General features: G+C 47.7%; 2 protein-coding genes across 4 annotated transcripts in view; one reads left to right on the forward strand and one right to left on the reverse strand.

Moving 5' to 3' along the window:
• On the forward strand, window positions 1-27,818 carry MUC20 (mucin 20, cell surface associated). Of its 2 annotated transcripts, none has more exons than XM_029066924.2 (5): window positions 1-212; window positions 5,324-6,478; window positions 13,765-13,941; window positions 21,120-21,211; window positions 27,564-27,818. In XM_029066924.2, the coding sequence occupies exons 1-5, from the start codon at window positions 134-136 to the stop codon at window positions 27,657-27,659; spliced, it is 1,599 nt and encodes a 532-aa protein (XP_028922757.1). In that variant the 5' UTR covers window positions 1-133; the 3' UTR covers window positions 27,660-27,818. The 2 variants fall into 2 exon arrangements, with proteins under 2 accessions (XP_028922757.1, XP_028922756.1); XM_029066923.1 differs by lacking the exon at window positions 27,564-27,818 and adding an exon at window positions 23,804-24,254.
• Window positions 27,739-28,000, reverse strand: part of MUC4 (mucin 4, cell surface associated) — a 32,419-nt gene continuing 32,157 nt past the window's right edge. Inside the window, exon 26 of one of the 2 annotated variants that reach the window (XM_029066920.2) lies at window positions 27,739-28,000. In XM_029066920.2, coding sequence (XP_028922753.2) covers window positions 27,965-28,000 — 36 coding nt within the window. In that variant the 3' untranslated portion in view covers window positions 27,739-27,964. The other variant, XM_029066917.2, reaches the window with a different exon arrangement.

Here is a 28,000-nt window from a genome sequence, read left to right on the forward strand (position 1 = left end):
GGAGGGAGAGAGGAAGAAAGAGAGAGAGGGAGGGAGAGAGGAAGAAAGAGAAAGTTAACAAGAATAACAAGCTTGGAAATAACCCGGCACAACTCCCTTCCTGTCTCAGGGGATTATCGGCAGGGCAGCTAAAATGGGTTCTTTTGCAGGCCTGGCTCTTTCCCTTTTCTGGTTGTTTTGTGAAGAGGCATTGAGCACCTCAAGCTTTCGGGGTAAGTGCTAGGTACTTCAGTGACTACGTGTGTAGCTTGTTATGGATGTGGATATGTGTATGGACCTATATGTGGGTGGGTTTTAGTGTGAAGGTGTGTTTGTGCACATCCATAAGAGTGTGTGAGCAATCATGTGTCTCTTTTTTCTTTTTGGTATGTAAGTGCTTACTTGTACTAAGAGCTGGTAGGTACAAGATAATCAAGTTAGTCACAGTCCCTGTCCATATGAGGCTCACGGACTTAACCCCCCTTTTACGGATGAACTCACTGGAGCACAGAGAAAGGAAGAGACTTGTCCAAGGTCACACAGCAGACAAGTTGGTGGATCTGGAATTAGAACCCAGGTCCTATGACTCCCAGGCCCATGCTCTTCCCACTAGGCACCACTGCTTCTCACGTTGCTTGGGAGTATCTCTGTGGTTCTGTGTATGTGTCATTTTATGTACTTTGGGGTAAGTATGTGAATGGGAGGGTGTGTGTAAAATAGTAAAACTAATAATAATAATAATTGTAAGTGCTTACTCTGTGCCAAACACTGTATTAAGCACTGGGGAGGATACAAGTAAATCGAGATGGGCTCAGTCCCTGTCCCACATGGGGCTCACAGTCTCAATCCCCATTTTACTGATGAGGTTACTGAGGCAGAGAGAAGTGAAGTGACTCGCCCAGTGTCACACAGTGGACGAGTGAGGCAGTGAGGGGTCCAGGAACAAGGAGACTTGGCAGTTTCTAGAAGCTTGAACTAGGATAAGGAGGGGAGTCTCAATTTGGTTGTGTTGTTCACTCAAGTCTGCTTTTGAGCATGAATCAAACAATGGTATTTACTGAGCGCTCATCTAGAACTTGGGAAAGTACTATATAATGGGGTTGGTAGAAACATTCCCTGACCATGAAGATCTTACTGTCTGTGGGAGAGAAAGACATTAAAAGAGATAGGTGAAATAGTTGAGTGTAAGGAGATGTACATAGATAGGTACTGGGTGCCAGGCAATGTATTAAACACTGAAGTGGGCACAAGCAAATCAAGTTGGACACAGCACCTATCTCATGGGGGGCTCAAAGTCTCGATCCCCAATTTACAGAAGAGGTAACTGAGGCCCAGAAAAGTTAAGTGACTTACCCAGCAGGCAAGTAGCGGAGCCAGAATTATAAACCATGACCTTCTGACTCCCTGGGGTGAGTATCAAAATAATAATGTTGGTATTTGTTAAGCGCTTACTATGTGCAGAATGCAGTTCTAAGCGCCGGGGTAGATACAGGGTAAACAGGTTGTCCCACGTGAGGCTCACAGTTAATCCCCATTTTACAGATGAGGTAACTGAGGCACAGAGAAGTGAAGTGACGCCCACAGTCACACAGCTGAAGTGGCAGAGCCGGGATTCGAACCCATGACCTCTGACTCCCAAGCCCGGGCTCTTCCCACTGAGCCACTCTGCTTCTCAAAATGCTTAAAGAGCATACAGTCAAGTGCATAGTAGACGCAGAGGTGAGGGTGGAGAGGGGAGATGAAAGGTCTTCTTCTGCAAAGCCCTCTTGGAGGAGATGTGATTTTAGGAGGGACTTTGAAGATGGGGGAGAGAGCTGGTCCACCTCTCCTTTGGCCTAACTATGCCTGGGAGCTGGACACCTGGCAACAGATCTTTTTTGCCCCCACAAGTCTGCCCAGGGCTCCTCAAAGTCTTTAAAGTCTCACTGAAGGCACAACTCCTCCAAGAGACCTTCCCAGATGAAGCCCCCCTTTCCCTCTTCTCCCACTCCCCTCTGTGTCACCTTGACTTGCTCCCTTTGTTCTTCCCCCTTCCCAGGCCCACAGCACTTATAAAACTCCGCACAAAACAAAAACTTCTCACTTTAGGCTTTGAGGCTCTCCATCCCCTTGTCCCCTCCTACCTCTCCTCCCTTCTCTCTTTCCACTGCCCACCCCGCACGCTCCGCTCCTCTGCTGCCTACCTCCTCACCGTCCCCCGTTCTCCGCCTATCCCGCCGTCGACCCCTGGGCCGCGGTCCTGGAATGCCCTCCCTCCTCACCTCCACCAAACTAATTCTCTTCCCCTCTTCAAAACCCTACTTAAAGCTCACCTCCTCCAAGAGGCCTTCCCAGACTGAGCTCCCCTTTTCCCTCTGCTTCCTCTACCCCCTCCCACTTCACCTCTCCACAGCTAAACCCTCTTCTCCCCCGTTTCCTTCTGCTCCTCCCCCTCTCCCGTCCCCTCCCTTCAGCACTGTACTCGTCCGCTCAACTGCATATATCTTCATTACCCTATTTATTTTGTTAATGAGATGTCCATCATCACCTTGATTCTATTTACCTGCTATTGTTTTAATGAGATGTTCTTCCCCTCGATTCTATTTATTGCCTTTGTTCTTGTCTGTCCGTCTCCCCCGATTAGACTGTAAGCCCGTCAGAGGGCAAGGACTTCTCTATCTGTTACTGATTTGTACATTCCAAGTGCTTAGTACAGTGTTCTGCACATAGTAAGTGCTCAATAAATACTCTTGAATAAATGAATGAAAAGATAGAGACACTCTCTGCCCATTGATGGGCTAAGGTATGGTTCTGCTAAATTTGGGACTCAGATCTGTGTGTGTGTGTGAAAGAGGGAGAGACCACTTCCAAATCTCATCAAGCACTTTACAGATGGCTACAAAAGGGTACGGTTTCACTAAATTTGGGATTCTAATCACTGTGTGTGTGAGTGAATGAGTGAGAGAGGGAGAGAGAAAGAGAAAGAGAGCACTTCTTAATCTCATCACATGCTTTCCAAATGGCTACAATAGGGTATGGTTCCACTAAATTTTGGGGTGAGGGTGGAGGGTGTGTGTGTATGTGTTTGTGTCCGCCTCCTAATCACCTTCTAAGCTCCCAGCAACCAAGTAATGTTTGTAAAATACTCAAAGCAGAGTTAATGTTCTAAGGAAAACCCAATGCTAATTTTGTAGGGAGTGGGATCCTGCAAGGCATGGGGAGAGGTGGGGTGAAGGGGAGAGACCCCAGAGGGGGCTGCTCAAGCTTTCAGCCCCCAGACTGGACAGGGAAGGCGGGAGTTCACGCCACTGGTGAACACGGCAGCTAGACTTCAGACGGCAAGCCTTGGGGAAGCAACAGGAAGTGGGAGGGAAGGTAATTCTGGAGGGCATTTTGCCTTTCCTTCCGACAAGATTAATGCCAACCTGCTCAAGGGGCCAAAGAAATGCAGAGGAAATCAGTCACAGGAACTGAGACTCTCATTCCAGCCTCCACGGGGAAGACCGAGGATTCCGGAAGGCTGAGGTTGAAGGGAGAGGTCACGTCTTTTCCTCCTGAAACCCTCTTAGCCTAGCTGCTTGGGGCAGGCCCGAGTTGGGACCCTCCCTTCTTCAGCTGAGGGCTGAGGTTTTCCCAGCTGAGACAGCTCTAAGAATGGGCAGAACTCAATCGCTGTATTCACTGAGCACGCTCAGCCTCCAGATTCCTCGCTGAGGGCAAAGAATATGTCTGTTTTCTCATCTCTCCCAAGTGCTTAGTACAGTGATCAACACACGGTAAGTGCTCAATAAATATGATTGATTTTTATGGTAGGCAGAGCACTGTAAAAGAGAATTAGAAAGAGTGAGCGGGTAGAGGAAGGGGTACAAAGGTTGTCGTTTCCTCAGCTCTGAGACGGAGGGTGGCGGACTGTTTAGGACTCTCTGGGCTGTCTTAATCTTCCCATCGAATTCCCACTAGCCTGGGCCCGGTCAGTGCTCTCTCTTCAGACCTTCATGAATTCCTGTAGGCTCTTCGTGGACAGGGAACATGTCTACCACCTCCGTTGTACTCTGAGAAGCAGCACGGTCTACTGGATAGAGCACGGGCCTGGGAGTCAGAAGGTCCTGGGTTCCAATCCCAGCTCTGCCACTTGTCTGCTGTGCAAGCTTGGGCAAGTCACTTCACTTCTCTGGGCCTCAGTTACCTCATCTGTAAAATGGAGATTAAGAGTGTGGGCCAGGGACTGTGTCCAATCTGATTAACTTATACCTACCCCAGTGCTTAGAACAGTGCTCAGCTCCTGGTAAGCACTTAGCAAGTATCGTAATTATTATTATCATTATTAGTATGCGGTGGAAGCTGGATCAGAACCCAGGTCCTTCTGATTCCTAGGCCCATGCTTTATCCACGAGCCACGCTGCTTCTTTTATCAATCAATCAATCAATCATAGCAATCGATCAGTCAGTGGTACTTAGTGAGTGCTTACTGTGTGCAGAGCACTGAACTAAGCATTTGGGAGAGCACAATTTGTTAGTATCATTTCCAGGAAGCTTTCCATGATTAATCTCTCATCTTCCTTCCATATTATCCCTCCCTTTCACATCACCTGTACACTTGAGTCCAGTCCCCTCAGCACTAATGTACATATGCTTCTATTCTGTTATTTCCCTTACATTGAATTTATTTTAATGACTGTCTTCCACAGTAGTTGTAACCTCCTTGAGGGCAGAGATCGCGCTACCCTGCTCTATCGTACTCTCCCGAATGTTTAGTACAATATTCTGTTGTCAGTCGTTCTAGTTAATGGTACTATGTGCCAGGCACTGTACTAAGCGCTGGGTTAGTTGCAAGTTAATAAGGTTGGGTACAGTCCACGTCCCACCTGGGGCTCACACTCTTAATCCCCAATTTTACAGATGAAGTAACTGAGGCACAGAGAAGTGAAGCGACTAGCCCAAGGTCACAGAGCAGAAGAGTGACGGAGCTGGGATTGGCCTTCTAGACTGTAAGCCCACTGTGGGCAGGGATTGTCTCTCTTTATTGCTGAATCGTACTTCCCAACTGCTTAGCTCTGCACAAAGTAGGCGCTCAATAAATACAACTGAATGAATGAATGGACTCTGGTCCTTCTTACTTCCAGGCCCGTGCTCTATCCGCTAGTCCACGCTGCTTCTCTGTGCACCGTAAGCACTCAGTGAATACCACTGATTGATTAATTGCCTGTCTTACTGACCCATCCTTCCCCTGAGCTCCTGAAAGTATGAGAGGGGGAGTGCCAGGAAATTGCTTTAAGTTCTGTGCTTGAAAGGAATTTGAAGGCATCAGTCTGAGTCCTGCCAAAATGCTTAGTTGGGCTAAACCACCGTTTCTTTCTCAATCTAGATGTCAACCAGACAAGCCAGTTAGGTCTACTCAACCCCAGCAGAATGAAAACTGGGAAAACAGGTGTCCCAGCAATCTCTGAGAGAGCCCGCTGGTCTCTTTCGCCCACTGCATCTTCAACCTTCACCACTCTGAAAGTCCAGTCGGGCACAACCAACGCCACCATCTTGGCTGAAACATTGAACTCCAGTCCAGAAGCAACAACCAGGTCATCTGTGTCCATTCCAGATTCAGAGACCTGGATAGCAACTGCTACTGACCTAGTGACGGGGGTCACCTACGAGACCACTATGTCCACTCTGACCTCGTGGAGAAATGTCACCCTTTCGGGGGCAGAGACGACCCAAACTGAGCCCCATGCTGAAGATGAAACTTCACCACCAACTTCTGCCATTACCGAGAAAGCTACCCCAAGTCGGCTGTCAACTAAAACCACTAGCCCCACAGAAAAAGAAACATATCCACCATTTCCTGGTTCCTTAATTACAGTCAGCAAGTCCAAGGAGCCAAAGACGATGGCTCTCCTCACTGAGACCTCAACTTCGGGTGACTCCGGGAAAGGTATGGACCTGACTGTGCCCCGGGTGGAGATTTCAACTACGGCTAACAGGATGGCGGTAACGGCGATGACAACCACCAAGACCACTCCCCGCGCCGGGACGTCAATCGCAGGCAGCCCCTCCGCAGAACCGGGGACCACAGGAGTCGGCTCCAAAACCTCAAATTTAGATGACTCCAGTGAAGAGATCTCAACTGGGTCCCTAGCCGAGACCTCAACTGCCCAAACCTCCACCATAACCAAAAGGGCCGCCGATTCGGAGAAGGCGACGGTCACGACCACTTCACTCGCCAAGACTTCGATTGTAGTCAGTAGCTCCGCGGAACCTGGGAGCGCACAGGTCTCCGGTGAAGGAATTAACACGACGGGGTCCCTTGCGAGGACTTCAACCGCAGCCAGTAGCGTGACGGTAATGCGGAAGACGACCACCAAGACCGCTTCCCAAGCCACGACTTCAGTGACGGACAGCTCCTCCACAGCATTGCGGACCATGGACGTACCCTCTGGAATCTCGACTTCGGGTGACTCCAGCGAAGGAACGATCATAACAGCATCCCCGACCACGACCTCAACCTTAGATGATGCATCGTTGTTGGGTAGGGATTGTCTCTATCTGTTGCCGAATTGCACTATCCAAGCGCTTAGTACTGCGCTCTGCACACAGTAAGAGCTGAATGAATGAAAGTAATAATGATATAATAATTATGGTATACGTTAAGCGATTACTTCGTGTCAAGCACTGTTCTAAGCGCTGAGTTAAATACAAGGTCATCAGGTTGTCCCCCGTGGGACTCACAGTCTTAATCCCCATTTTACAGATGAGGGAACTGAGGCACGGAGAAGTGAAGTGACTTGCCCAAGGTCACACAGCAGCCGGTGGTGGTGATGTCATGTGGGCTTCGTGTGCTTGGGTTGGTCAAGGATGTGAGTTCTGGTATCTTCAGAAGACCAAGTGTCTGAAGGTGGAGGACGATTCAGAAAAAGCCACAAGATGCCTCATTGACGCTCCCCACGGAACATAACTAGTCGTTGGGTCCTTGGCTCGCCGTACACGCTGCCAAGAACTACTGTGTATTTTATATCGTACTCTCCCACGTGATTAGTACAGTGCCGTGCGCATAGTAAATATTTAATGAATACGATTGAATGGGCAATTCCATCTGCTGCTAAAAGGTATTATCAATATTATTATTATAATGACATTTGTTAAGCGCTTACTATGCGTCAAGCAATGTTCTGAACACTGGGGTAGATCAGGTTGGACAATGTCCCTGTCCTCTATAGGGGTCATGTCTAAATAGGAGGGGGAGGGGGAATAATAGTACTTATTGAGCACTTACTGGGTGCTAAACACTGAATTTATAGCTCGGGAAGCACAGAATCAGCAAACAATCTCTGCTCACAAGGAGGTTACATTTTAAACATCAGAAGGAAATGGACAGTTTCGATCGGTAATATGTACCGAGATTCTAGTACTAGTAATTTTGAGGTTTTTTAATGGTATTCGTTAAGGACTTACTATCTGCCAGGCATTGTACTAAGCACAGCGGTAGGTACAAGGAAATCAGGTTGGTCACAGTCCATGTCCCACGTGGGGCTCACAGTCCTAACTCCCATTTTACAGATGAGGCAACTGAGGCACAGAGAAGTGAAGTAACTTGCCCAAGGTCACACAGCAGGCAAATGGAGGATCTGGAATTAGAACTCAGATCCTCTGACTTCCAGATTAAAGATATTATCTCTCCCCTCTATTGAGTTTTCACATATTTGTATATAGCATGCATCACTTCACTCTGCTTCAGAAGCATAGCAGGGTCACCAAAATCCTCACCCAAAAAAGAATATATAGTAATAATAATGGTATTTGTTAAGCACCTACTATGTGCCAAGCACTGTTCTAATCACTGGAGTAGATACAAGGTAATCAGGTTGTCCCACGTGGGCTCACAGTCTTGATTCCCATTTTACAGATGAGGTAACTGAGGCACAGAGGAGGTAAGTGGCTTGCCCAAGGCCACACAACGTGGTAGGCCTGTATCCATCAATGATATTTCATGAGTACTTTCTCTGTGCAGAGCACTGTAGAAAGTGAACCTATGTAATGCATATATGTCATAATAATAGTTGTGGTATTTGTTAAGTGCTTCCTATGTGCCGAGCACTGTTCTAACCGCTGGGGTAGATGCCAGGTAATCAGATTGGACAGAGCTCCTGTCCCACAAAGGGCTCCCAATCTTCAAAGCAGTGTGGCTCAGTGGAAAGAGCCAGGGCTTTGGAGTCAGAGGTCATGGGTTCGAATCCTGGCTCTGCCACTTGTCTGCTGTGTGACTGTGGGCAAGACACTTAACTCCTCTGTGCCTCTGTTACCTCATCTGTAAAATGGAGATGAAGACTGTGAGCCCCACGTGGGACAACCTGATTCCCCTGTGTCTACCCCAGCGCTTAGAACAATGCTCTGCACATAGTAAGCACTTAACAAATACCAACATTATTATTATTATTATTAATCACCATTTTACAGGTAACTGAGCCCCAGAGAAGTTAAGTGACTTACCCAAGGACACACAACAGATATGTGGCGGATCCGGGATTAGAACCCACGTTCTCTGACTCCCAGGCCCGTGGTTTTTCCACTCGACCACGCTGCTTCCAAGTGTGAAATTAAGTACACAATTCACTTTGACAAGATAAGGATTGACTGTCTCCACTGTCTCTGAACTCAGTAAGCCCGGTGTGGGCAGGGATTTTCTCCCTTTATTGCTGAATTGTAGTTTCCAAGCGCTTAGTACGGTGCTCTGCACACAGTAAGCGCTCAATAAATACAACTGAACGAATGAATTGAATGAATGAAGTGCTGGGCACTTGGCATCTAGCAGGGCAAGGTCTTTGTGAAGCTGCCATGTTGGGACCTCTCAGTTTAGTTGATCGATAGCATTTATTGAGCATCTCGTGAACGGAGCACTGAAATAATAATAATTGTGATATTTGTTAAGTAGAAGCCAATGCTGGAGAAGCAGCATGGCTTAGTGAAAAGAGCACGCGCTTGGAAGTCAGAGGACATGGATTCTAATCCTGGCTCCACCATCTGTCTGCTGTGTGACCTTGGGCAAGCCACTTGACTTCTCTGTGCCTCAGCTACCTCATCTGGAAAATGGAGATTAAGACTGTGAGCCCCAGGTGGGATAACCTGATTACATTGTATCTACCCCAGCACTTAGTACAGTGCTTGGCACTTAAATGCAATTATCATCATCATCATCATTAAGTGCTTACTATGTGCCAAGCACTGGGGCAGATACAACCTAATCAGGTCCCACAGTCTAAGCAGAAGAAAGGTATTGAATCCCCATTTTGCAGATAATGGAACTGAGGCAAGGAGAGGTTAAGTGACTTGACCAAGGTCACAGAGCAGGCAAGTGGTGGAGTGGAATTTGGAATCCAGGTCCTCTGATTCCCAAGGCCATGCTCTTTCCTCTGGGCTCGGCTGTTTCCCAGTACTTGGGAGAGTAGAACTGACTAGAATTGAGCAAGAAGTCACCGTACTCTAAGAATTTAGAGCCTAATTTAGACCGACAGACACCCTCTCTTGCCCTCAATCCAATGGGAAAATTGACAGACACAAGCTGCCCTCCAGAGGTTCGGAAGGATCAGTAGAAAAATAAATACATGTAACTGAACAGGGTGTATAACAAGATATCCTGCTCGAATTCTTTCAGGTGTTTAGTACAGGGCTTAGCACTCAATGGGCACTCAATAAATACCATTGAGGGTGATTGGATAGATGGATCAACCTGGGAAGTTGAAGCTTAGTTGAGGAAAGCTTCCAGAGAGAGGTGAGTTTTCAGATGGGGCTTATTATTAAAAGTTAAAGAACATGGACCTACATTTGAATGAATGTCAAGAAAACAGAGACCATCACAACTGGATGTTTTAACACATTTGTAGTGAATGGAGAGAAGATTGAAATAGTTGACCGTTTTTCTCTCCTGGGATTGACAATCGATAATACAGAAAGAAATAAGGCGAAGATTCACGTTAGGAAGACTTGCTACGAAGAGCCTGGAAAAGGTCATGAAATGTGCTGATGTAACAATTGCCACAAAAATACAAATTGTCACTTCTATGGTGTTTCCAGTGACAGTGTATGGAAGCAAAAGCTGAACAGTGAAAAACAGGATCGAAAGAACATCGATTCTTTTGAGATGTGATGTTGGAGAAGGCTTTTGTTAACATCGTGGACTGCCCCCAAAATAAACAAATGGATTTTAGAGCAAATTAAGTCAAAGTGGTCTTTGGAAGCCAAAGTATATTTTGGGCACATAGTCAGGAGGGCTAATTCTCTGAAGAAGACACTAATGATAGGAAAAGTCCAGGGAAAACGAGAAAGAAGCAAGACGGATAGAGACCGTATCGATGATAATGGAAAAACTGTTAGAAAGGTTGTGGATTATGAAAGAGGACAGGACGTTCTGGAGAATGTATATTCGTGGAGTTGCTATGAATTGGAAATGACTCAATGGCACATAATAATAATGATAAAGACAGGGAGAGCTGTGGTTCAAGGCGCATGAAGGGGAGCAGTGGTTCAGGGCAGAAGCCTCAAGGCATTGAGTGTGGGGTTCAAGGAGGCAGGAGAGTTGAGAATGAAACACAAAGAGGAGCGAAAAGTGTGAAATTCTTTATTTATGGTATTTGTTAAGCAATTACTGTGAGCCAGGCACTGTATTAAGCCCTGGGGTAGATGTAAGATAATCTGGATGGACACAGTCCCTGTCCCACATAGAGCTCCCAGTCTCAATCCCCATTTTACAGATGAGATAACTGAGGCAGAGAGAAGTGAAGTGATTTGCCCAAGGTCACAAAATAGACCAATGGCAGCGTCAGAATTAGAACCCAGGTCCCTCTGACTCCTGGGCCTATGTTCTTTCCACTAGGCCATGCTGCTTCTCATGCCGTGAGCTGACTGAGAGGTGAGGGGGCTTCTGCCCTAATCAGTCAGCCACTCAATCAATCCGTGGTATTTATTGAGCACTAACTGTGTGCAGAGCACTGTACTAAGTGCTTGGGAGAGGACAATATAACAGTTGGCAGATCCACTCCCTGCCCACAAAGAGCTCACCATGGCTCAGTGGAAAGAGCACGGGCTTGAGAGTCAGAGGTCATGGGTTCTAATCCCAGATCTGCCATTTGTCAGCTGTGTGACTTTGGGCAAGTCGCTTCACTTCTCTGGGCCTCAGTTACCTCATCTGTAAAATGGGGATGAAGACTGTGAGCCCCACGAGGGACAACTTGATCACCTTGTATCCCCACAGCGCTTAGAACAGTGCATGGCACATAGTAAGCGCTTAACAATTGCCAACATTAGAGCTTACAGTCGATCCATCCGTACGACCTCCTTCTGGAGTGTCCTGGGCCGCCTCTGGATGTTGGCTTCCTTTTTGGGCTCAGGGAGAACCAGTGCCTTGGCCGATTTCCCGGTGACGGAGAACGGCCTTGTTCTGGGTCCCCTCCAGAGCTCACAGAATCCGCCGGCCCCCGCTTTCCCCAGTCTGGCAAGACGGAACCCACAGGTCTCTCAGGGTTTTCAACTCTAAATGTGAGAGGCAGCGTGGCCTAGTGGATAGAGCAAGGACGTGGGAGGCAGAAGGAGCAGGGTTCTAATCCTGGCTCTGCCACCTCATCTGTAAAATGGGGGTTAAGACTGTGAGCCCCATGTGGGACAGGGACTGTTTCCAACCCGACTGGCTTGTTCGGTGTCTGATACAGAGGAAGTGCTTAACAAATCCTGTTATTATTACACTTGGGTTCTTTTTTTAATAGGTCCCAGAGGTCAGGGGTGGGATGGGGGAGCTGTCGTCGTTCTCTGGGGCCTTCGTGACCCCACCCCATCTGAGTGGCCTTTCCAAGGCGAGATGAGTGACAACCGGAGAGAGATATCAGGGTTGCATTACTCAGATCACCCTCGGTGGGGATTTGCCCCAAGAAATAGGACCAGGAGCCATCAGTGTCTTGTAGGCTCTGGCCAAATCACCAGCCTTATTACTGGGGTTAGAGATAATGGAGGATTTGCAGAAGGGCTAATAGGGGGGGCAAGAGAATCAGTTAATGAGATTTACTGAATGAGAAGCAGCATAGCATAGTGGACAGAGCACGGGCTTGGAAGTCAGAAGCACCTGGGTTTTAATCCCGGCTCCGCCACTTGACTGCTGCATGACCTTGGGCAAGTCACTTCACTCCTCCGGGCCTCATCTGTAAATTAGGGATTGAGGCTGTAGAGTCCCATGTGGGACAGGGACTGTGTCCAACCTGGTGAATTTGTATCTACCCCAGCACTTATTATATTGGGAAGGAGCACAGGTTTGGGAGTCAGAGGACAGGGGTTCTAATTCCGGCTCCACCACTTGTCTGCTGTGTGACCTTGGGCAAGTCACTTAACTTCTCTGTGCCTCAGTTATAAAATGGGGATTAAATTGTGAGCCCCTCGGGGGACAATCTGATTACCTTGTAGCTACCTGAGCACTTAGAACAGTGCTTGGCACATAGTAAGTGCTCAACAAATACCATAATTATTATTACTATTGCAGTTCCTGGCATCTAAGTGCTCAACAAATACCATAATTATCATTATTGCAGTTCCTGGCATCTAGTGAGCACTTAGCAAATACCACAATCAATATCATTATTATTATTATTATCATGTGTGCAGAGCACACTATTAAGCCCTCGGAAGAATACAATACAACAGAGTTGATAAAAGTGTTCCCTGCCCACAACAAACTTATGGATTAGAGGGAGAGAGGGGGAGATAGACATTAATATAAATAAATAAATTATGGATATTACTGTTAGTGCTATGACGCCGAGGGCGGGGTGAATATCAAGTATGAAGGTGATACTGACGGGAGAGGGAGTTGGGGGAAATGGGGTTTCATCAGGGTGGGCTATTGGAGGAGATGTGATCGTAATAAGCCTTTGAAGGTGGAGAGAGTGGTGGTCTGGCGGGGAAAGGAGTTACGGGTTAGGGGGAAGATGTGGGAGAGGAGACGGAGGTGAGACAGACGAGATCAGGACATGGTGAGCAAGCCAGAGTTGGAGGAGTGGTGTGTGCGGGCCGGGGTGTAGTAGGAGATTAGTGAGGTAAGGTAGGATCTGGTGAGCTGATCGAGTGCTTGAAAGGTGATGGTAAAGAATTTCTGTTTGAGGCGGACGTGGACGAGCAACTTGGAGAAGCAGCGTGGCCTAGCAGATAGAGCACGGGCCTGGGAGTCAGAAGGACATAGGTTTTAATCCCCGCTCCTCCTCGTGACTGCTGTGTGACCTTGGGCAAGTCGCTTCACTTCTCTGCTGCCTGTTACCTCATTTGTAAAATGGGGACTAAGACTGTAAGCCCCTGTGGGACAGAGATTGTCCAACCAGATTAGTTTGGATCTACTGTAGTACTTAGTAGAGTGCCTGGCAAGGGCTAAACAATACCATGAAAAAACAAACCAAACAAAAAAGCACCGGAGGTTCTTGTGGAGTGGGGAGAGGTGGACTGAAGCTTTTTTCAGAAAGGTGATCTGGGCAGCAGAGTGATTTATTGACACGATTCTTGTCTTTCAACCTTCAAAAGACAGATTGTATTTGTAAAAGAGTTTAGTATATGCCGAGCACTATTCTAAGCACTGGGGTAGACACAAGATCAGGCACCGTCCCTGTCCCTCATCAGGCTCACATTCTAAGGAGGAGGAAGAGCAAGTATTCGATCCCCGTTTTACAGATGAGGAAACGGAGGCACGGAGAAGTTAAGTGAATTACCTAAGGTAACACGGAAGACAAGCGGCAGAGCCAGACCCAGGTTTGGATCTATTTTGTTCCTGACTCCTATTTTGTTCCTTGTCAGGCACATCTCTGGCAAGTCAGAGACCCTTCTCGACTCTCCTGCCAAAGATCTCTAGCAGCCCCACAAGACAACAGACCCCAACTAATGAGGCCACCTCAACGGCGGGTGCTAAACTGAACACCACCGGCACCAGGCCAGGATCCCAGACCCCTGCCGATCTCGACAGATGCCTTCCAGGTAGGTCGAACCACTAGCCAGCGGCCGCTTCCTCTGATTCTTTCAGTCAATTAATCAATCCACCAATGGAAGTTATTGAGTGCTTACTGTGTGCAGAACACTATAGTAAGCATTTGGGAGAGTTCAATACAACGGAGATGTGGACATCTTCCCTGCTTGTACTAATAATAATAATAATTATGGTATTTGTTAAGCGCTTCCCATGTTCCAAACACTGCTCTAAGCACTGGAGTAGATACAAGATTATCAGGTTGTCCTATGTGGGGCTCACAGTCTTAATCCCCATTTTATAGGTAAGGTAACTGAGGCACAGAGAAGTTAAGTGACTCGACCAAAGTCACACAGCTGACAAGTAGCTGAGGCGGAATTAGAACCCACGTCCTCTGACTCCCAAACCCGGGCTCTTTCCACTAAGCCACTCTGCCGTGAGGAAGGGCCATTATCCATTCCTTTCCTGGAAGGGGTCCCTCAGAGGTCATTTAACTCCATTCCTCTGGTTAAACTCAACCCAAACAGGTTCACGAGCCGGGTGGAGCTCCGACCTGCTCTTAAAATTTTCCACTCGTACATTCCTCAGCTTGATGACTTTTGCAGATAGCTTTGGAAATAGTTCGGAGAAGTGACCTGCCCACAGAAATGTTAATTAGTCCTTGGCTCTCACCAGCCTCCCTCCTTCCCTCTCCCTGCCCAGCTAGAGCCGGGTCTGTCCTTGCAGTTTATATGTATATTTCAAGCACTGGGCTTTGTCGTTGAAGAAGACACCACCACTGAAGGTGAAGTTCCCCTGCGTGTGCATATATGGCCGAAAAACCCAATGAGGGACCCACAGTCCTGGACACAGTGGGTACACAAGAAGGCTGCCCCTGGGTTTTTATTTTTTCAAAAAAAATGTTCTTTGTCAAGCCCTTACTATGTGTCGAACGCTGTTCTAAGTTTTGGGGTCGATACAACAGTGGCTACACAAAAAGGCTGCCCCTGGGTTTTTATTTATTATTTTTAAATGGTATCTGTCGAGCCTTCACTATGTGTCGAACACTGTTCCAAGCGCTGGGGTTGATACAAATTAATTAAGTTGGACATAGTCCCTATCCCACAGGGGTTCACAGTGTGTTGTGATATTTAGAAAAGCAACACGGCCTAGTAGATAGAGCACAGGCCTGAGAGTCGGAAGGACCTTGGTTCTAGTTCCAGATCCTCCACTTGTTTGCTGTGTGACATTGGACAAGTCACATCACTTCCCTGTGCCTCACTTCCCTCATCTGTAAAATGGGGATTAAGATTGTGAGCCCTATGTGGGATGTGGACTGTGTACAATCTGATTTCCTCATAACTATCCCAGTGCTTAGAAACAGTGTCTGGCACATAGTAAGCACTTAACATCTATCACTTGGAAGAAATATGGTGCTCTTTCATATAAATATCAGCAAATATGCTAACAGCCCCCGCCCCCCAATATATTACTCTTAGGCGAAGAGGACATAATATTCCACCTAAAAATAATGATGTATTTGGTTAAACATTTACTATGTGTCCATCACTGTTCTAAGCGCTGGGATAGATACAAGTTAATCAGCTCAGACACAGTCTCTGTCCCACGTGGGGCTCACAATTTAAGTAGGAGGGAAAACAGGCATTTTACAGTAGAGGAAACTGAGATAGTTTCCAAGGTCATCCAGCAGACAAGGGGCAGATCCAGGATTAGAACCCAGGTCCACTGACTCCCAGGCCCATGTTCTTCCCACTGGAGCACCTTGCTTCCCATCCGTGTAAGAACCTTCCTTAGAAAAAAAGACCCCTTAGAAAACTACATTCTCTGAAAACCTCGGAAGCAGAGCCCCATCTGGCTAGCAACACCACCCAAATTGCTGCTTATTAGCCATTACACACCTCTTCCCACAAAAAGTAGAGGGAAAATGTGTGTGTGTGTGCATTTATGTGATATATATATATGTATATATATATATGGGTCACCCCTCCATCAGAAAGAGCTGGCAGTAGATACAGAATAATTAGGGAAGCAGCATAGCTTAGTGGATACAGCCTGGGCCTAGGAGTCAGAAAGATCTGGGCTCTAATTCCGGCTCCACTCCATGTCTGCTGTGTGACCTTGGGCAAATCACTTCACTTCTCTGGGCCTCAGTTCCCTTATCCGTAAAATGGGGATTAAGAGTGTGATTAAGTGATTAAGAGTGTCCCCATGTGGGACAGGGACTGTGTCCAACCGGATTAACTTGCATCTATCCCAGCAGTTAGAACAGTAACAAGTACTGTAATAATTATTATTATCAGCAATTACAATATTCTAATAATAATGCTCCTTTTTTAATGACTCTAGTGGAACCGTATTAGAACAGTAACAAGTACCATAATCTTTATTATTATTATCAGCAATTACAATATTCTAATAATAATGCTTCTTTTTTAATGAATCTAATGGAACCGTGCTTTATTGATGAACGGGGTGAAAAATGCTCAATAGGTGCAGTATTAGTATCATTACTAATAATAGTAATAACCAATCAACTGTATTTATTGAGCATTTACTGTGTGCAGAACACTGTACTAAAGGCTGGGGAAGGTGCAAATGGACACGTTCCCTGCCCACCTGAAATTATGTTGAGAGAGCAAAGACAAAGGCAGGAGGGGGTATTTTAAATCTATCTAAGGAGGTGCTTCCTACGAGATGATGATGCTAGTATGAGGAAGTTGACTTACGGACGGGAGTGTGGCTAAAAAGCCAGTTGGGACCTCTCATTTGCACCACTTGGCCACAAAGATTAACCCTCCTTGTGGGCAGCAAACGTGTCTATCAACTCTGTTCATTCATTCATTCGATCGTATTTCCCGAGCGCTTACTGTGTGCAGAGCACTGTAATAAAAGCTTGGAGCAACAAATAGAGACAATCCCTACCCAACAACAGGCTCACATATATAGTCTCCCAAGTACATAATACAGTGCTCTGTACACAGTAAGCACCCAATAAGTACGATTGATTGGTTAATAATAATAATATTGGTACTTAAGTCCCCTCTCAGGATGGCACTTGGAGCGTTTCCAGTACTCGATCAGTCTCGGCTACGGGAGGGAGAGTCAAGCAGAGGCCTGACCATTCCATTCCTCGCTTGGCCAGTGGCTAGTGAGTGGCAGGCAATCTGATTCAAGTCCAAACTCACCCGGGCTGGGCAGCCGCGGCAGGGGAGAGAGTCGAGGGCGGAGGCTCGGGTTTACTGCGCGGAAGGAGGCGGTGGTAAACTACTTCTGGATTTTTACCAAGAAAACTCTATGGGTACGCTATGGAACGATTGCAGAAGGAGGTGGGGGTGTTCCAGGAGAGATCTGTCCATGGAGTCGCTATGGGTTGGAAACGACTCTACAGGATAAGACAAGACTTGTTGAGTGCTTACTGTGTGCCAAGCTGTGTCTAAACACTGGGGTAGATTCAAGTTAATCAGGTTGGACACAGTCCCTGTCCCACAGAGGGCTCACAGTCTTAATTCCCATTTTACAGATGAGGGAACCAAGGACAGAGAAGTGAAGCAACTTGTCCAAGGTCACACAGCAAACTTGTGGTGGAGCTGGGAATAGAACCCAGATCCTTCTGATTCCCAGGCCCGGGCTCTATAATAATAATAATAATAATAATGTTGGTATTTGTTAAGTGCTTACTATGTGCAGAGCACTGTTCTAAGCACTGGGGTGGAGACAGGGTAATCAGGTTGTCCCACGTGAGGCTCACAGTTAATCCCCATTTTATAGATGAGGTAACTGAGGCACAGAGAAGTGAAGTGACTTGCCCACAGTCACACAGCTGACAAGTGGCCGAGCCGGGATTCATTCATTCAATAGTATTTATTGAGCGCTTACTATATGCAGAGCACTGTACTGAGCGCTTGGAATGTACACATCGGCAACAGATAGAGACAATCCCTGCCCATTGACGGGCTTACAGTCTAATCGGGGGAGACAGACAAACACAATAGCAATAAATAGAGTCAAAGGGATGTACATCTCATTAAAACAATAGCAATAAATAGAATCAAGGTGATGTACATCTCATTAACAAAATAAATAGGGTAATAAAAATATATATATGGGATTTGAACCCATGACCTCTGACTCCCAAGCCCGGTTAGACTGTAAGCCCGTCAAAGGGCAGGGATTGTCTCTCTCTGTTGCTGAATTGTCCATTCCAAGCGCTTAGTACAGTGCTTATTGTAATGATTATGGTATTTAAGCATTCACTATATGCAGTGCAATGTTCTAAACTCTGGGGTAGGTAATCAAGTTGTCCCACGTGGGGCTCGCGGTCTTATCCCCCATTTTACAGTTGAGACAACTGAGGCACAGAGAAGTGAAGTGACTTGCCCAAGGTCACACAGCAGTCAAGTGGCAGAAGTGGGATTAGAACCGACATCCTCTGTCTCCCAAGCCCCTGCTCTTGCCACTAGGCCATGCTATTTAAAGCATGGGCCCGTGAGTCATAGGATCTGGGTTCTGATCCCAGATACACCTGATATGTTCCTTCATTCAATAGTATTTATTGAGCGCTTACTATGTGCAGAGCACTGTACTAATCGCTTGCAATGTACAAATCGGTAACAGAGACAGTCCCTGCCCTTCGACGGGCTTACGGTCTAATCGGGATATGTGTCCTTCAGCAAGTCACTTCACTTCCGGGCTCCAGTTTCCTCACCCGTAAAATGGGGATTAAATACCTGTTCTCCCTCCTATTAAGACTCTGAGCCCCAAGTGGTACAAGGGGCAGTGTCCAACTCGATTATCCCGGTGTTTAGTACAGTGCTTAGCTCATAGTAAGTGTTTAACAGACACCGCAATTATTATTGTTGTTCCCCCTACCTGTAATGTATTTTAATAGCTGTCTCGCCCGCTAGACTGTAGGCTCCTTGAGGAAAGAGATCATGTCCACCAGCTCTACTGTATTCTCCCAAGTGCTTAGTACAGTAAATGATCAATAAATACCATTGATTGATTGACGTGCTGTTGGTCATAAGGAGACTAGATATTATTGAATTATTGTATTCATTCAGTGCTTACTTTGTGTCAGGCACTGTTCTAAGCGCGGGGGTAGATGAGTTAATTGGGTTGGACACAGTCCCTGTCCTACATGGGGCTCACAGTCTAAGTACGATTGAGCCCCCATTTTACAGTTGAGGAAACTGAGGCACAGAGAAGTTAAGGGACTTGCCCAAAGTCACAAGGCAGGCAAGTGGTATAGCTGAGATTAGAGGCCAGATCCTCTGACTTCCAAGCCCATGCTCTTTCCACTAGGCCACGCTTCTTCCCAATACTAATACTGAGTAAACTTGTCAGCTGTGGGACTGTGGGCAAGTCACTTAACTTCTCTGCGCCTCAGTTTCCTCATCTGTAAAATGGGGATGAAGACTGTGAGCCTCACGTGAGGCAACCTGATTCCCCTGTATCTACCCCAGCGCTTAGAACAGTGCTCTGCACATAGTAAGTGCTTAAATACCAACGTTACTAATCACGTTCTCTAATCAGCCCTTTTCCCGTCTGTCTCAGTGATCCTTCAACCTCCTGAAACTAAAGACTACAGGATGCCAATGAAACCATTCATTAGAGAAGCAGTGTGGCTCAGTCGAAAGAGCCCGGGCTTGGGAGTCGGAGTTCATGGGTTCGAATCCCGACTCTGCCACTTGTCAGCTGTGTGACTGTGGGCAAGTCACTTCACTTCTCTGGGCCTCAGTTCCCTCCTCTGTAAAATGGGGATTAACTGTGAGTCTCACGTGGGACAACCTGATTCCCCTGTGTCTACCCCAGCGCTTAGGACAGTGCTCTGCACATAGTAAGTGCTTAACAAATACCAACATTATTATTATAGCTTTTCCTGCTTTGCCCCACTCCGGTGTCCCTAGCCTTACAGAATCGATCAATACATCAGTGATATATATTGAGCGTTTACTGTGTGCAGGGCATTGTCCTGGCTCTGCCACTTATCATCTGTCTGACTTTGGGCAAGTCACTTAACTTCTCTGTGCCTCAGTGACCTCATCTGTAAAATGGGAATTAAGACTGCGAGCCCTACGTGGGACAACCTCGTTATCTTGTATCTACTTATGAGAAGTAGTGTGGCTCAGTGGAAAGAGCCCGGGCTTGGGAGTCAGAGGTCGTGGGTTCTAATCCCGGCTCTGTCACTTTTCAGCTGTGTGACTTTGGGCAAGTCACCTAACTTCTCTGTGCCTCAATGACCTCATCTGTAAAATGGGGATTAACTGTGAGCCTCACGTGGGACTACCCGATTACCCGGTATCTAACCCAGCACTTAGAACAGTGCTTGGCACATAGTAAGCGCTTAACAGATACCATCATTATTATTATTAACAAATTATTATTACTCCAGCGCTTAGAACAGTGCTCGACACATAATAAGCGCTTAACAAACACCATTATTATTATTATTATTACTAAATGCTTGGAGTTGTAGAGTTAGTAGACACTGTCTTTGCTTCTAAGGAGCATCACTTCACCTCCTCGTTGTCCAAGAGCAGGGTTCCCAGAGTAATTTGGAAGCAGTTGTGAGAAGCGGTGTGGCTTAGTGGAAAGTGCACGGGTTTAGGAGTCAGAGGATGTGGGTTCTAATCTCGACTCTGTCACTTATCTGCTGTGTGACCTTGGGCAAGCTACTTCACTTCTCTGTGCCTCAGTCACCTCATCTGTAAAATGGGGATTAGGACGGTGAGCCCCATGTGAGATGACCAGATTACCTTGCATTTACCCCAGGGCTTAGAACAGTGCTTGGCACATAGTAAGCGCTTAACAAATACCATCATCATTATTATTATTATAGTGGATAGAGCGCGGGTCTGGGAGTCAGAAGAACCTAGGTTCTAATCCCGACTCCTTCACGTGTCTGTTGTTTGACCTTGAACAAGTCATTTTACTTCTCTGGGCCTCAGTTACCTCATCAGTAAAATGGGGATTGAGACTGTTAGCCCCACTTTGGGACAGGGACTGTGTCCAACCCGATTTGCTTGTATCCACCCCAGCACTTACTAGAGTGCCTGACACATCGTAGACATTTAACAAATACCATAATTACAATTATTATTAGTCTTCCTGGCCCTACAACGAGCCCTCTCCGGATGAGCGTCGGAGTTCTAGCGAGGACACTGTTGGTGTTGACTTCTTTCACTTGCAGGCGACGACAGCGGTTTTCTCCTCCTGAGGCTGCGGGTGAACTCCCTGCTGAACCTCACCGACCCCGTGGTTGGGAAGTGGCTTCTGCAGCAGGTGAGGAAAGAAATGCTCTTGGGGAAGTGGGAAGGATTCCTGCTGATGAGAGGGATGAAGAGGAGGAGGAGGAAGTGGGGAGAAGCCACGTAGAAATAGGGGATGGGCCGGGTGTGGAGACAATAAGTGTGATTTGCAGAAACCCCATCTAGAAATATAAGAGCTCCTGAGTTGGTCCTTGCAGAGAGTCATTCACTCAGTCAGCCGTATTTACTGAGCGCTTACCGTGTGCAGAACGCTGTATTAGCACTTGGGAGAGTACGATACAACAGTAAACAGACACATTCCCTACCCCCAATGAGCTTACAGTCTAGACGGGGAGAGAGACATTAATATAAACTAATAAATGACAGATATGTACATGAGTGCTGGGGAGCTGGGAGGGAAGGTGAATCAAGGGAACAAGTCGAGCAATGCAGAATGGAATTGGGAGAAGAGGAAAAGAGGGCTTAGGACTTAGAGAGAACAAGCAGCATGGCCTAGTGGATAGAGCACGGGCCTGGAAGTCAGGAGGACCTAGGTTCTAATCCCCCCCTCTGCCACTTGTCTGTTGTGTGACCTTGGGCAAGTGACCTCACTTCTCTGTGCCTCAATTACCTCACCTGTAAATGGGGATTAAGACTGAGACCTCTATGTGGGATTCATTCATTCATTCAGTCGTATTTATTGAGCGCTTACTGTGTGCAGAGCATTGTACTAAGCACTTAGAAAGTACAATATAGCGATAAAGAGAGACAATCCCCGCCCACAGCGAACTTAAGGTCTAGAGAGGGGAAGACAGACATCAATACAAGTAAACAGGCATCAATATAAATATATAGAATTATAGATATAAACATAAGGGCTGTGGGGTGGGGAGTGGAGGGGAAGAGCAAAGGGAGCAAGTTGAGGTGACATGGAAGGGAGGGGGAGCTGAGGAAAAGGAGGGCTTAGTCTGGGAAGGCCTCTTGGAGGAGGTGAGCCTTCAGTAGGGCTTCGAAAGGGGAGAGATCATTTGTCGGATTTGAGGAGTGAGGGTGTTCCAGGCCAAAATTAGGACGTGGGCCAAAGGTCAGAGGCGAGACAGGTGAGATGGAGGGTGAGAAGGCCCTTACTATGTGCAGAGCACTATACTGAGTGCTTGGAAAGTATAATTCGGCAACACATAGAGACAATCCCTGCCCAATAACGGGAGCACCAGAGGAGTGGAGTGTGTGGGCTAGAATGGAGAAAGAGAGAAGGGAGGTGGGATGTGAACTGGGTCCAACCTGATTAACTTGTATCTACCCCAGCGCTTAGTACAGTGCCTGGCACGTAGTGAGCATTTAACAAATCCCATAAAAAATGAAAAGGATAAAGAGATAAAGGTTGTGGAGCAACAGGGAAGGACAGTCCTGAGGAAAGGGGCATCCCACATTGAAAGAAGGTCATGGGGGCTGTTTGCTTAGAGTGGTGCCAGAGAAGCCTGTCTTAACCATTACTCTGGGGGTCCCTGGATCGTCACCATGCTGCTGCTCGGTTGTAGGACTTGATGCAGGGCCCTGCCTCTTTCTGGGCCTCCGTTTTCCCTTCCTGTAAAGTAGAGAAAATGGTCCTGTTGCCTTCCTGGTATCTTTGGGCAATAAGCAGGAATCACCTGGGAAGCCCTCAGGGATGTCTCTAGATGGAGAAACATCTGGTCCTTTGGGGACCCTACCATCCCGGAGACCACCCCCAGGCCATTGCCAACCACTGGGCTCTGGGCAGTACCGGACTCTGGGCAGCTTTCGAACAGGTCCTCCTAACCCTCCCCTATGCAGGGGCCCAAGGCAGGCATGGTTTGCAGGGAAGGGGAGGGAGGGGGGAAAGAGGAGAGAGAAGGGGATGGGGAAGGAAGGACACAACTTTCTAGAATGATTCAGGGAGGTGACAGGGATAAGGTCAGCTGGCCCTAGCTTAGTTGCTGCAACATGTTTGGGGCCTCTGAAAATTCAGGGTGTTAATAATAATAATACCTGTGGTATCTGTCAAGCTCTTACTATGTGCCAGGCACTGTTCTAGGTGTTGGGGTAGATACAAGACGATCAGGTTGGATACATTCCCCGTCCCACAAGGAGCTCACAGCCTTAATCCCCATTTTACAGATGAGGGAACGGAGGCACAGAGAAGTTAAGTGACTTGCCAAAGACAAGAGGCAGAGACTGGATTAGAACCCAGGTCCTTCTGACTCCCAGGCCTATGCTCCATCCACTGTGGATGGCAGTCAGATACTGACAGCTCTGTTCAGTGCTATGTGCCAAGCACTGTGCTAAGCGGGGGGAAAAGATAAGCAGGGGCGCAGTCATCTGCATTCTTAAGCTGGACACCCCGGCCTCCCTACTCCTTTTCCCGGGATGCCCGACCTCTTTCCCTCCGATCTTCCGCCCCTCCTTGGCTGCCAGACAACCCACTCCCGGCACCGGCTTGGGGACAACTCGAAGGGAACCTGAACTTGAGGTCCCGCAAGGGGCTGTAGAAGGAATCTCTTTCCTCCTCCATCCCACCGTCGCCCCCGTGCAGGACCGTGCAGGGCGGGCATCACGCAGGAAGGTGCTGGGTGGGCAGAGTAAGCGGCTTGTTCATCGCCCCTTCTAGATTCAGTCGGATCTACGGTCCCAGGCCCCCTGCAGCCAGCTCTCCCTGCTGCACAGCAGAGCTGAGAAGAAGCAGCCTCACCGGCGACTCTCTCGGCTCTCCCGAAGAAGAGCTGTGCTTCGGGCCCGGGATAGCGGGCGGTGAGAGCCCTGGCTTAAAATCTCTCCCGCCCTCCCTGCCCCTGTCAGGCCACACTCCTGGATAACGCTCACAGAATCCTCCAACTCACAGAACTCTAGAGAGATCATCATCCCATCCAGCCTCCTGTCTCTGGGCAGGACCACCCAAATCTAGCTCCCAGCTATTGCCCGGAAAGGATGTTCTGCCTCCTCAATCGGTCGGTGTTCCCGTAAAGACGATTTTAATCCCCGACCCACAAGCTAGTGGATAGAGCACGGACCTGGGGATCAGAAGGACCTGGATTCTAATCCCAGATCCACCCCTCGCCTGCTGTGTGAATTTGGGACAGTCACTAAACTGCTCTGTGTCTCAGTTACCTTATCTGTAAAATGGGAATTAATAATTGTCTGTCAATTGTATTTACTGAGTGCTTCTGTGTGCTTGGTAAGTGCTTGGTACAGTACAACATAATCACAGTGAACAGATACATTCCCTGACTGACTGGCAGAGCAAATCCTTCAAGGGCCGGTGCTCAAAAGTCTGATTGCCTTCTACTAAGAATAATAATTATAGTGTTTGTTAAGCGCTTACTATGTGCTAAGCACTGGAGCGCTGTTCTGTCCAGCATCATCAGGAGTCCCCAGGGGCTGAAGGGATGCAGTGTTGTTGATGTTCCGATAGCTGGTCTATTGTTATATCGAACTCTCCCAAGTGTTTAATCCAGTGCTCTGCACACAGTAAGCGCTCAATACATTTGATCGACTGACTAGCTGGTCTACTGGGAATTGGGCTGGGATTAATATAGTTCATCGGATGTGTCGTATATGTGCTGGACCCATTCCAGCAGAGAAGAGATGTTAGGCCTTTGAGAAATAAACCCTATTAACGCAGACCAGAGTCTTCTGTTTCTTTATGTTTGAGCAACCTGAGGAACAGCATGGCTTAGTGGAAAGAGACCGGGCCTGGGAGTCAGAGGACCTGGGTTCTAAACCTGGTTCTGTCACTTGACCGCTGTGTGAACTTGGGAAAGTCACTTAACTTTCCTGCGCCTGATTCACCTCATCTGTAAAATGGGGTTAAAATGCCTGTTCTCCTTCCCTCTTAGACTATGAACCCCACGTGGGACGGGGCGGTGTCCAATCTGTTGATATTTTACCCTCAACCCCAAGGTTTTGTAGAGCACATAGAACAGAGTAAGTGCTTAACAAATACCCCAATTATCATTAATCTTCCTGAACCTAATTTGAAACACTGTAGCTCTTTCTAGTCAGCTGAAGACAGGGCATCAAGTAGAAGAGGAAAGCTGTAGCTCCCGGGGTTAGTAGGAAGTAGTGTGACACAGTAGAAAGAGCACGGGCCTGGGAGCCAGAGGACCTGGGTTCTAATCCTGGCTCCCCCACTGGCCTGCTGTGTGACCCTGGGCAAGTCACTGAACGTGGGGCCTCAGTTTCCTCAATCGTTAAAAGGGGGTTCAATTTCTGTTCTCCCTCCTGTGTAGACTGTGGGACAGGGAATGTGACCATCGTACCTACCTTGGTGCTTAGAACAGTGCTTGACACGTAATAAGTGCTTAATAAATGCCATTATTATTACTGTGATGGGTGGGCATTTCCTCTCACCCTCTCTGAGAAGCAGCTCAGAAAGGGTCCTTGAAAGGAGGAGGGCTTGGGCCTCACCCTAGACCAGGAGACCAGGTGGCTGGAGACAGTGCACTGAACAGCACTAAACCAAGTGCTTAGTACAGTGCTCTGCACGTAGTACCATCGTCAAATACCTTCGAATCGTTTCCGATCCATAACGACTCTAGGGACAAGTTTTCTCCAGATGGTCCTATCTTCTGCCTTATCTGTGGTCGTTCTGGTATGTCTTTCCATATTGCACATAGTAAGCGCTCAAAAAATACAACTGATTGATTGACCAGATCGATTTGGATGTCTCTCCGCGAATTGGGCTGCATCCTGAGAACGTTCATGTTCCAATCAATCTATGCCATTTATTGAGCACTTACTGTGTGCAGAGCACTGTACTGAGCATTTAGGGGAGGATGATTTAACAGCAGGCAGACTCGAGCCAACCCCGCTTTAAAATGCTATTTAAGTGCTTACTATGTGTCAAGTACTGTTCTAAGCACGGGGGTAGATACAAGTTAATCAACTAGGACACAGTCCCTGTCCCACATAGAGTTCGTGGTCTAAGCAGGAGGGAGAACAGGCATTGAATCCCCATTTTACAGTTGAGGCAACTGAGGCACAAAGGAGGTGAGTGACTTGCTCCAGGTCACATAGCAGATAAATGGCAGGGGTAGGATTAGAACCCAGGTCCTCTGGCTCCTGTGATTTATCCACTAGGCCACGCTGCTTCCCCGGTCACTTCTCCATCCTGCTAGAGCTAGCCATCCTCCAACTCTAGATATTGCCACAGGTCTCCAAATAATAATAATTATCGTATTTGTTATTATATGTCAAGCACTGTTCTAAGCACTGAGGTAGGTACAAGGTAACGGGTTGTCTTATGTGGGGCTCACAGTCCTAATCATCATTTTACAGATGAGGTAACAGAGGCACAGAGAAGTTAAGTGACTTGCCCAAGGTCACACAGCAAAGTGGGGGAGCCCAAAGCGACCAGAACTACGAGAAGGAAGAACAGATGAGGGGAGTGAGGGAGTGAGGAGCACGTGGGGAATGCAGGGCCCTCTTTCCTCTCCCCACCATCACATCTCTCTCCTCAGCCGCCCGCTGATCACAGGGGATCTTCAGTGTGGCCTATTGGTCACGGAGAAAGAGGAGCTCTTGAAAGAGGGGTAGGTTCCCGTCAGCACCGGTCGGCACCAAATAATAACGATGATGGTGTTTGTTAAGTGCTTACTCTGTGTCACCGTTTTAAGCGCTGGAGTAGATGTAAATTAATCAGGCTGGACGTAGTCCCTATCCCAAGTGGGACTCACAGTCTTAATCCCCATTTTACAGATGAGGTAACTGAGGCACAGAGAAGTTAAGTAACTTGCCTAAGGTCACATGGAGACCAGTGGCAGAGCAGAGATTAGAACCCAGGTCCTTCTGACTCCCAGGCTTGTGCTCTAATAATAATAATAATAATAGTAATAATGGTATTTGTTAAGCACTTAGTATGTGCCATCCCGGTGTGGACATAAGCAAATCAGGTTGGTCACAGTCCCTGTCCCGTGTGGGACTCACAGTCTCAATCACCATTTTACGGATGAGATAACTTAGGCACAAAGAAGTGAAATAACTTCCCAAGTCAAACAGCAGACAAGTGACGGAGCAAGGATTAGAAGCCAGATCCTCCTGACCCCCACACCTATGCTCTACCCACTAGGCAACACTGCTTCCTCTTCCTTCACCCCCTCCATTCCTGGCCATCCAGAGTGGGGTGCAGAAAGGGGGCTCAGGTTTGATGTCAGCAAAGATAGGATACAAGATAAGCAGGCCCGACCCAGTCCCCGTCCCAAATGGGGTTCACCGTCTACGTTGGAGGGAGACCACATAAACCCACAGGCTTGATTCTTTTAAATAGAGCTTTTAATCAGGAGCAAACGGGAGCGTTTCTTGTGCAAAATAGCATTCAAAGTACAGTATCTAGGCCTCGCGGGTATATGTCCCTGCCAAATGTACTTTATCAGGTGCTTCCCCATGCAAGGCCTCTGAGATGGTGTCTATCTATGGCTCTGCGTACTCGTCGTCATGTCGCCGTGTGTAAGGCCTGTGTGTCGATGTGATCTTCAATCAATCTTCAATCATACCACAAAGCCAGATTCTGTCAGGTTGTTCCTGAAGAAAACGGAGCTGTAAACATAGATGAGTGAGGTGGGAGAGAGCACGGAGGTGGAGGAAAGACGGAACGGGAAGAAGGTGAAGGGGGCCAGGGCTTGGCTTTCTGCCAAATCAGGCCGGGTTTAGGCAACCCTGGTTCTCTGTGTGAGGGAGGGTGGCGGAGGGGCCGAAGGAGCCGGTGGGACCTGGGGGGCCCGAGGGGCCGGTGGCAGATTCCCTGGCTTGACGCGCAGGTTCCTGGCCATGAAGCTTAACTCTCCTCCAGTTCTGGCCTCCGGATTTTTTC

Source organism: Ornithorhynchus anatinus, chromosome 1 (assembly GCF_004115215.2).
Source record: "Ornithorhynchus anatinus isolate Pmale09 chromosome 1, mOrnAna1.pri.v4, whole genome shotgun sequence".
NCBI classification, from domain to species: Eukaryota; Metazoa; Chordata; class Mammalia; order Monotremata; family Ornithorhynchidae; genus Ornithorhynchus; species Ornithorhynchus anatinus.

Excerpts from the sequence above, each read along its gene's own strand:
- MUC20 (XM_029066923.1), top strand. The coding sequence starts at position 134 with ATGGGTTCTTTTGCAGGCCTGGCTCTTTCCCTTTTCTGGTTGTTTTGT. Across the intron at positions 213-5,323 it reads GAGCACCTCAAGCTTTCGGG|ATGTCAACCAGACAAGCCAG; the intron begins GTAAGTGCTAGG and ends TTCTCAATCTAG. Across the intron at positions 6,479-13,764 it reads AGATGATGCATCGTTGTTGG|GCACATCTCTGGCAAGTCAG; the intron begins GTAGGGATTGTC and ends GTTCCTTGTCAG.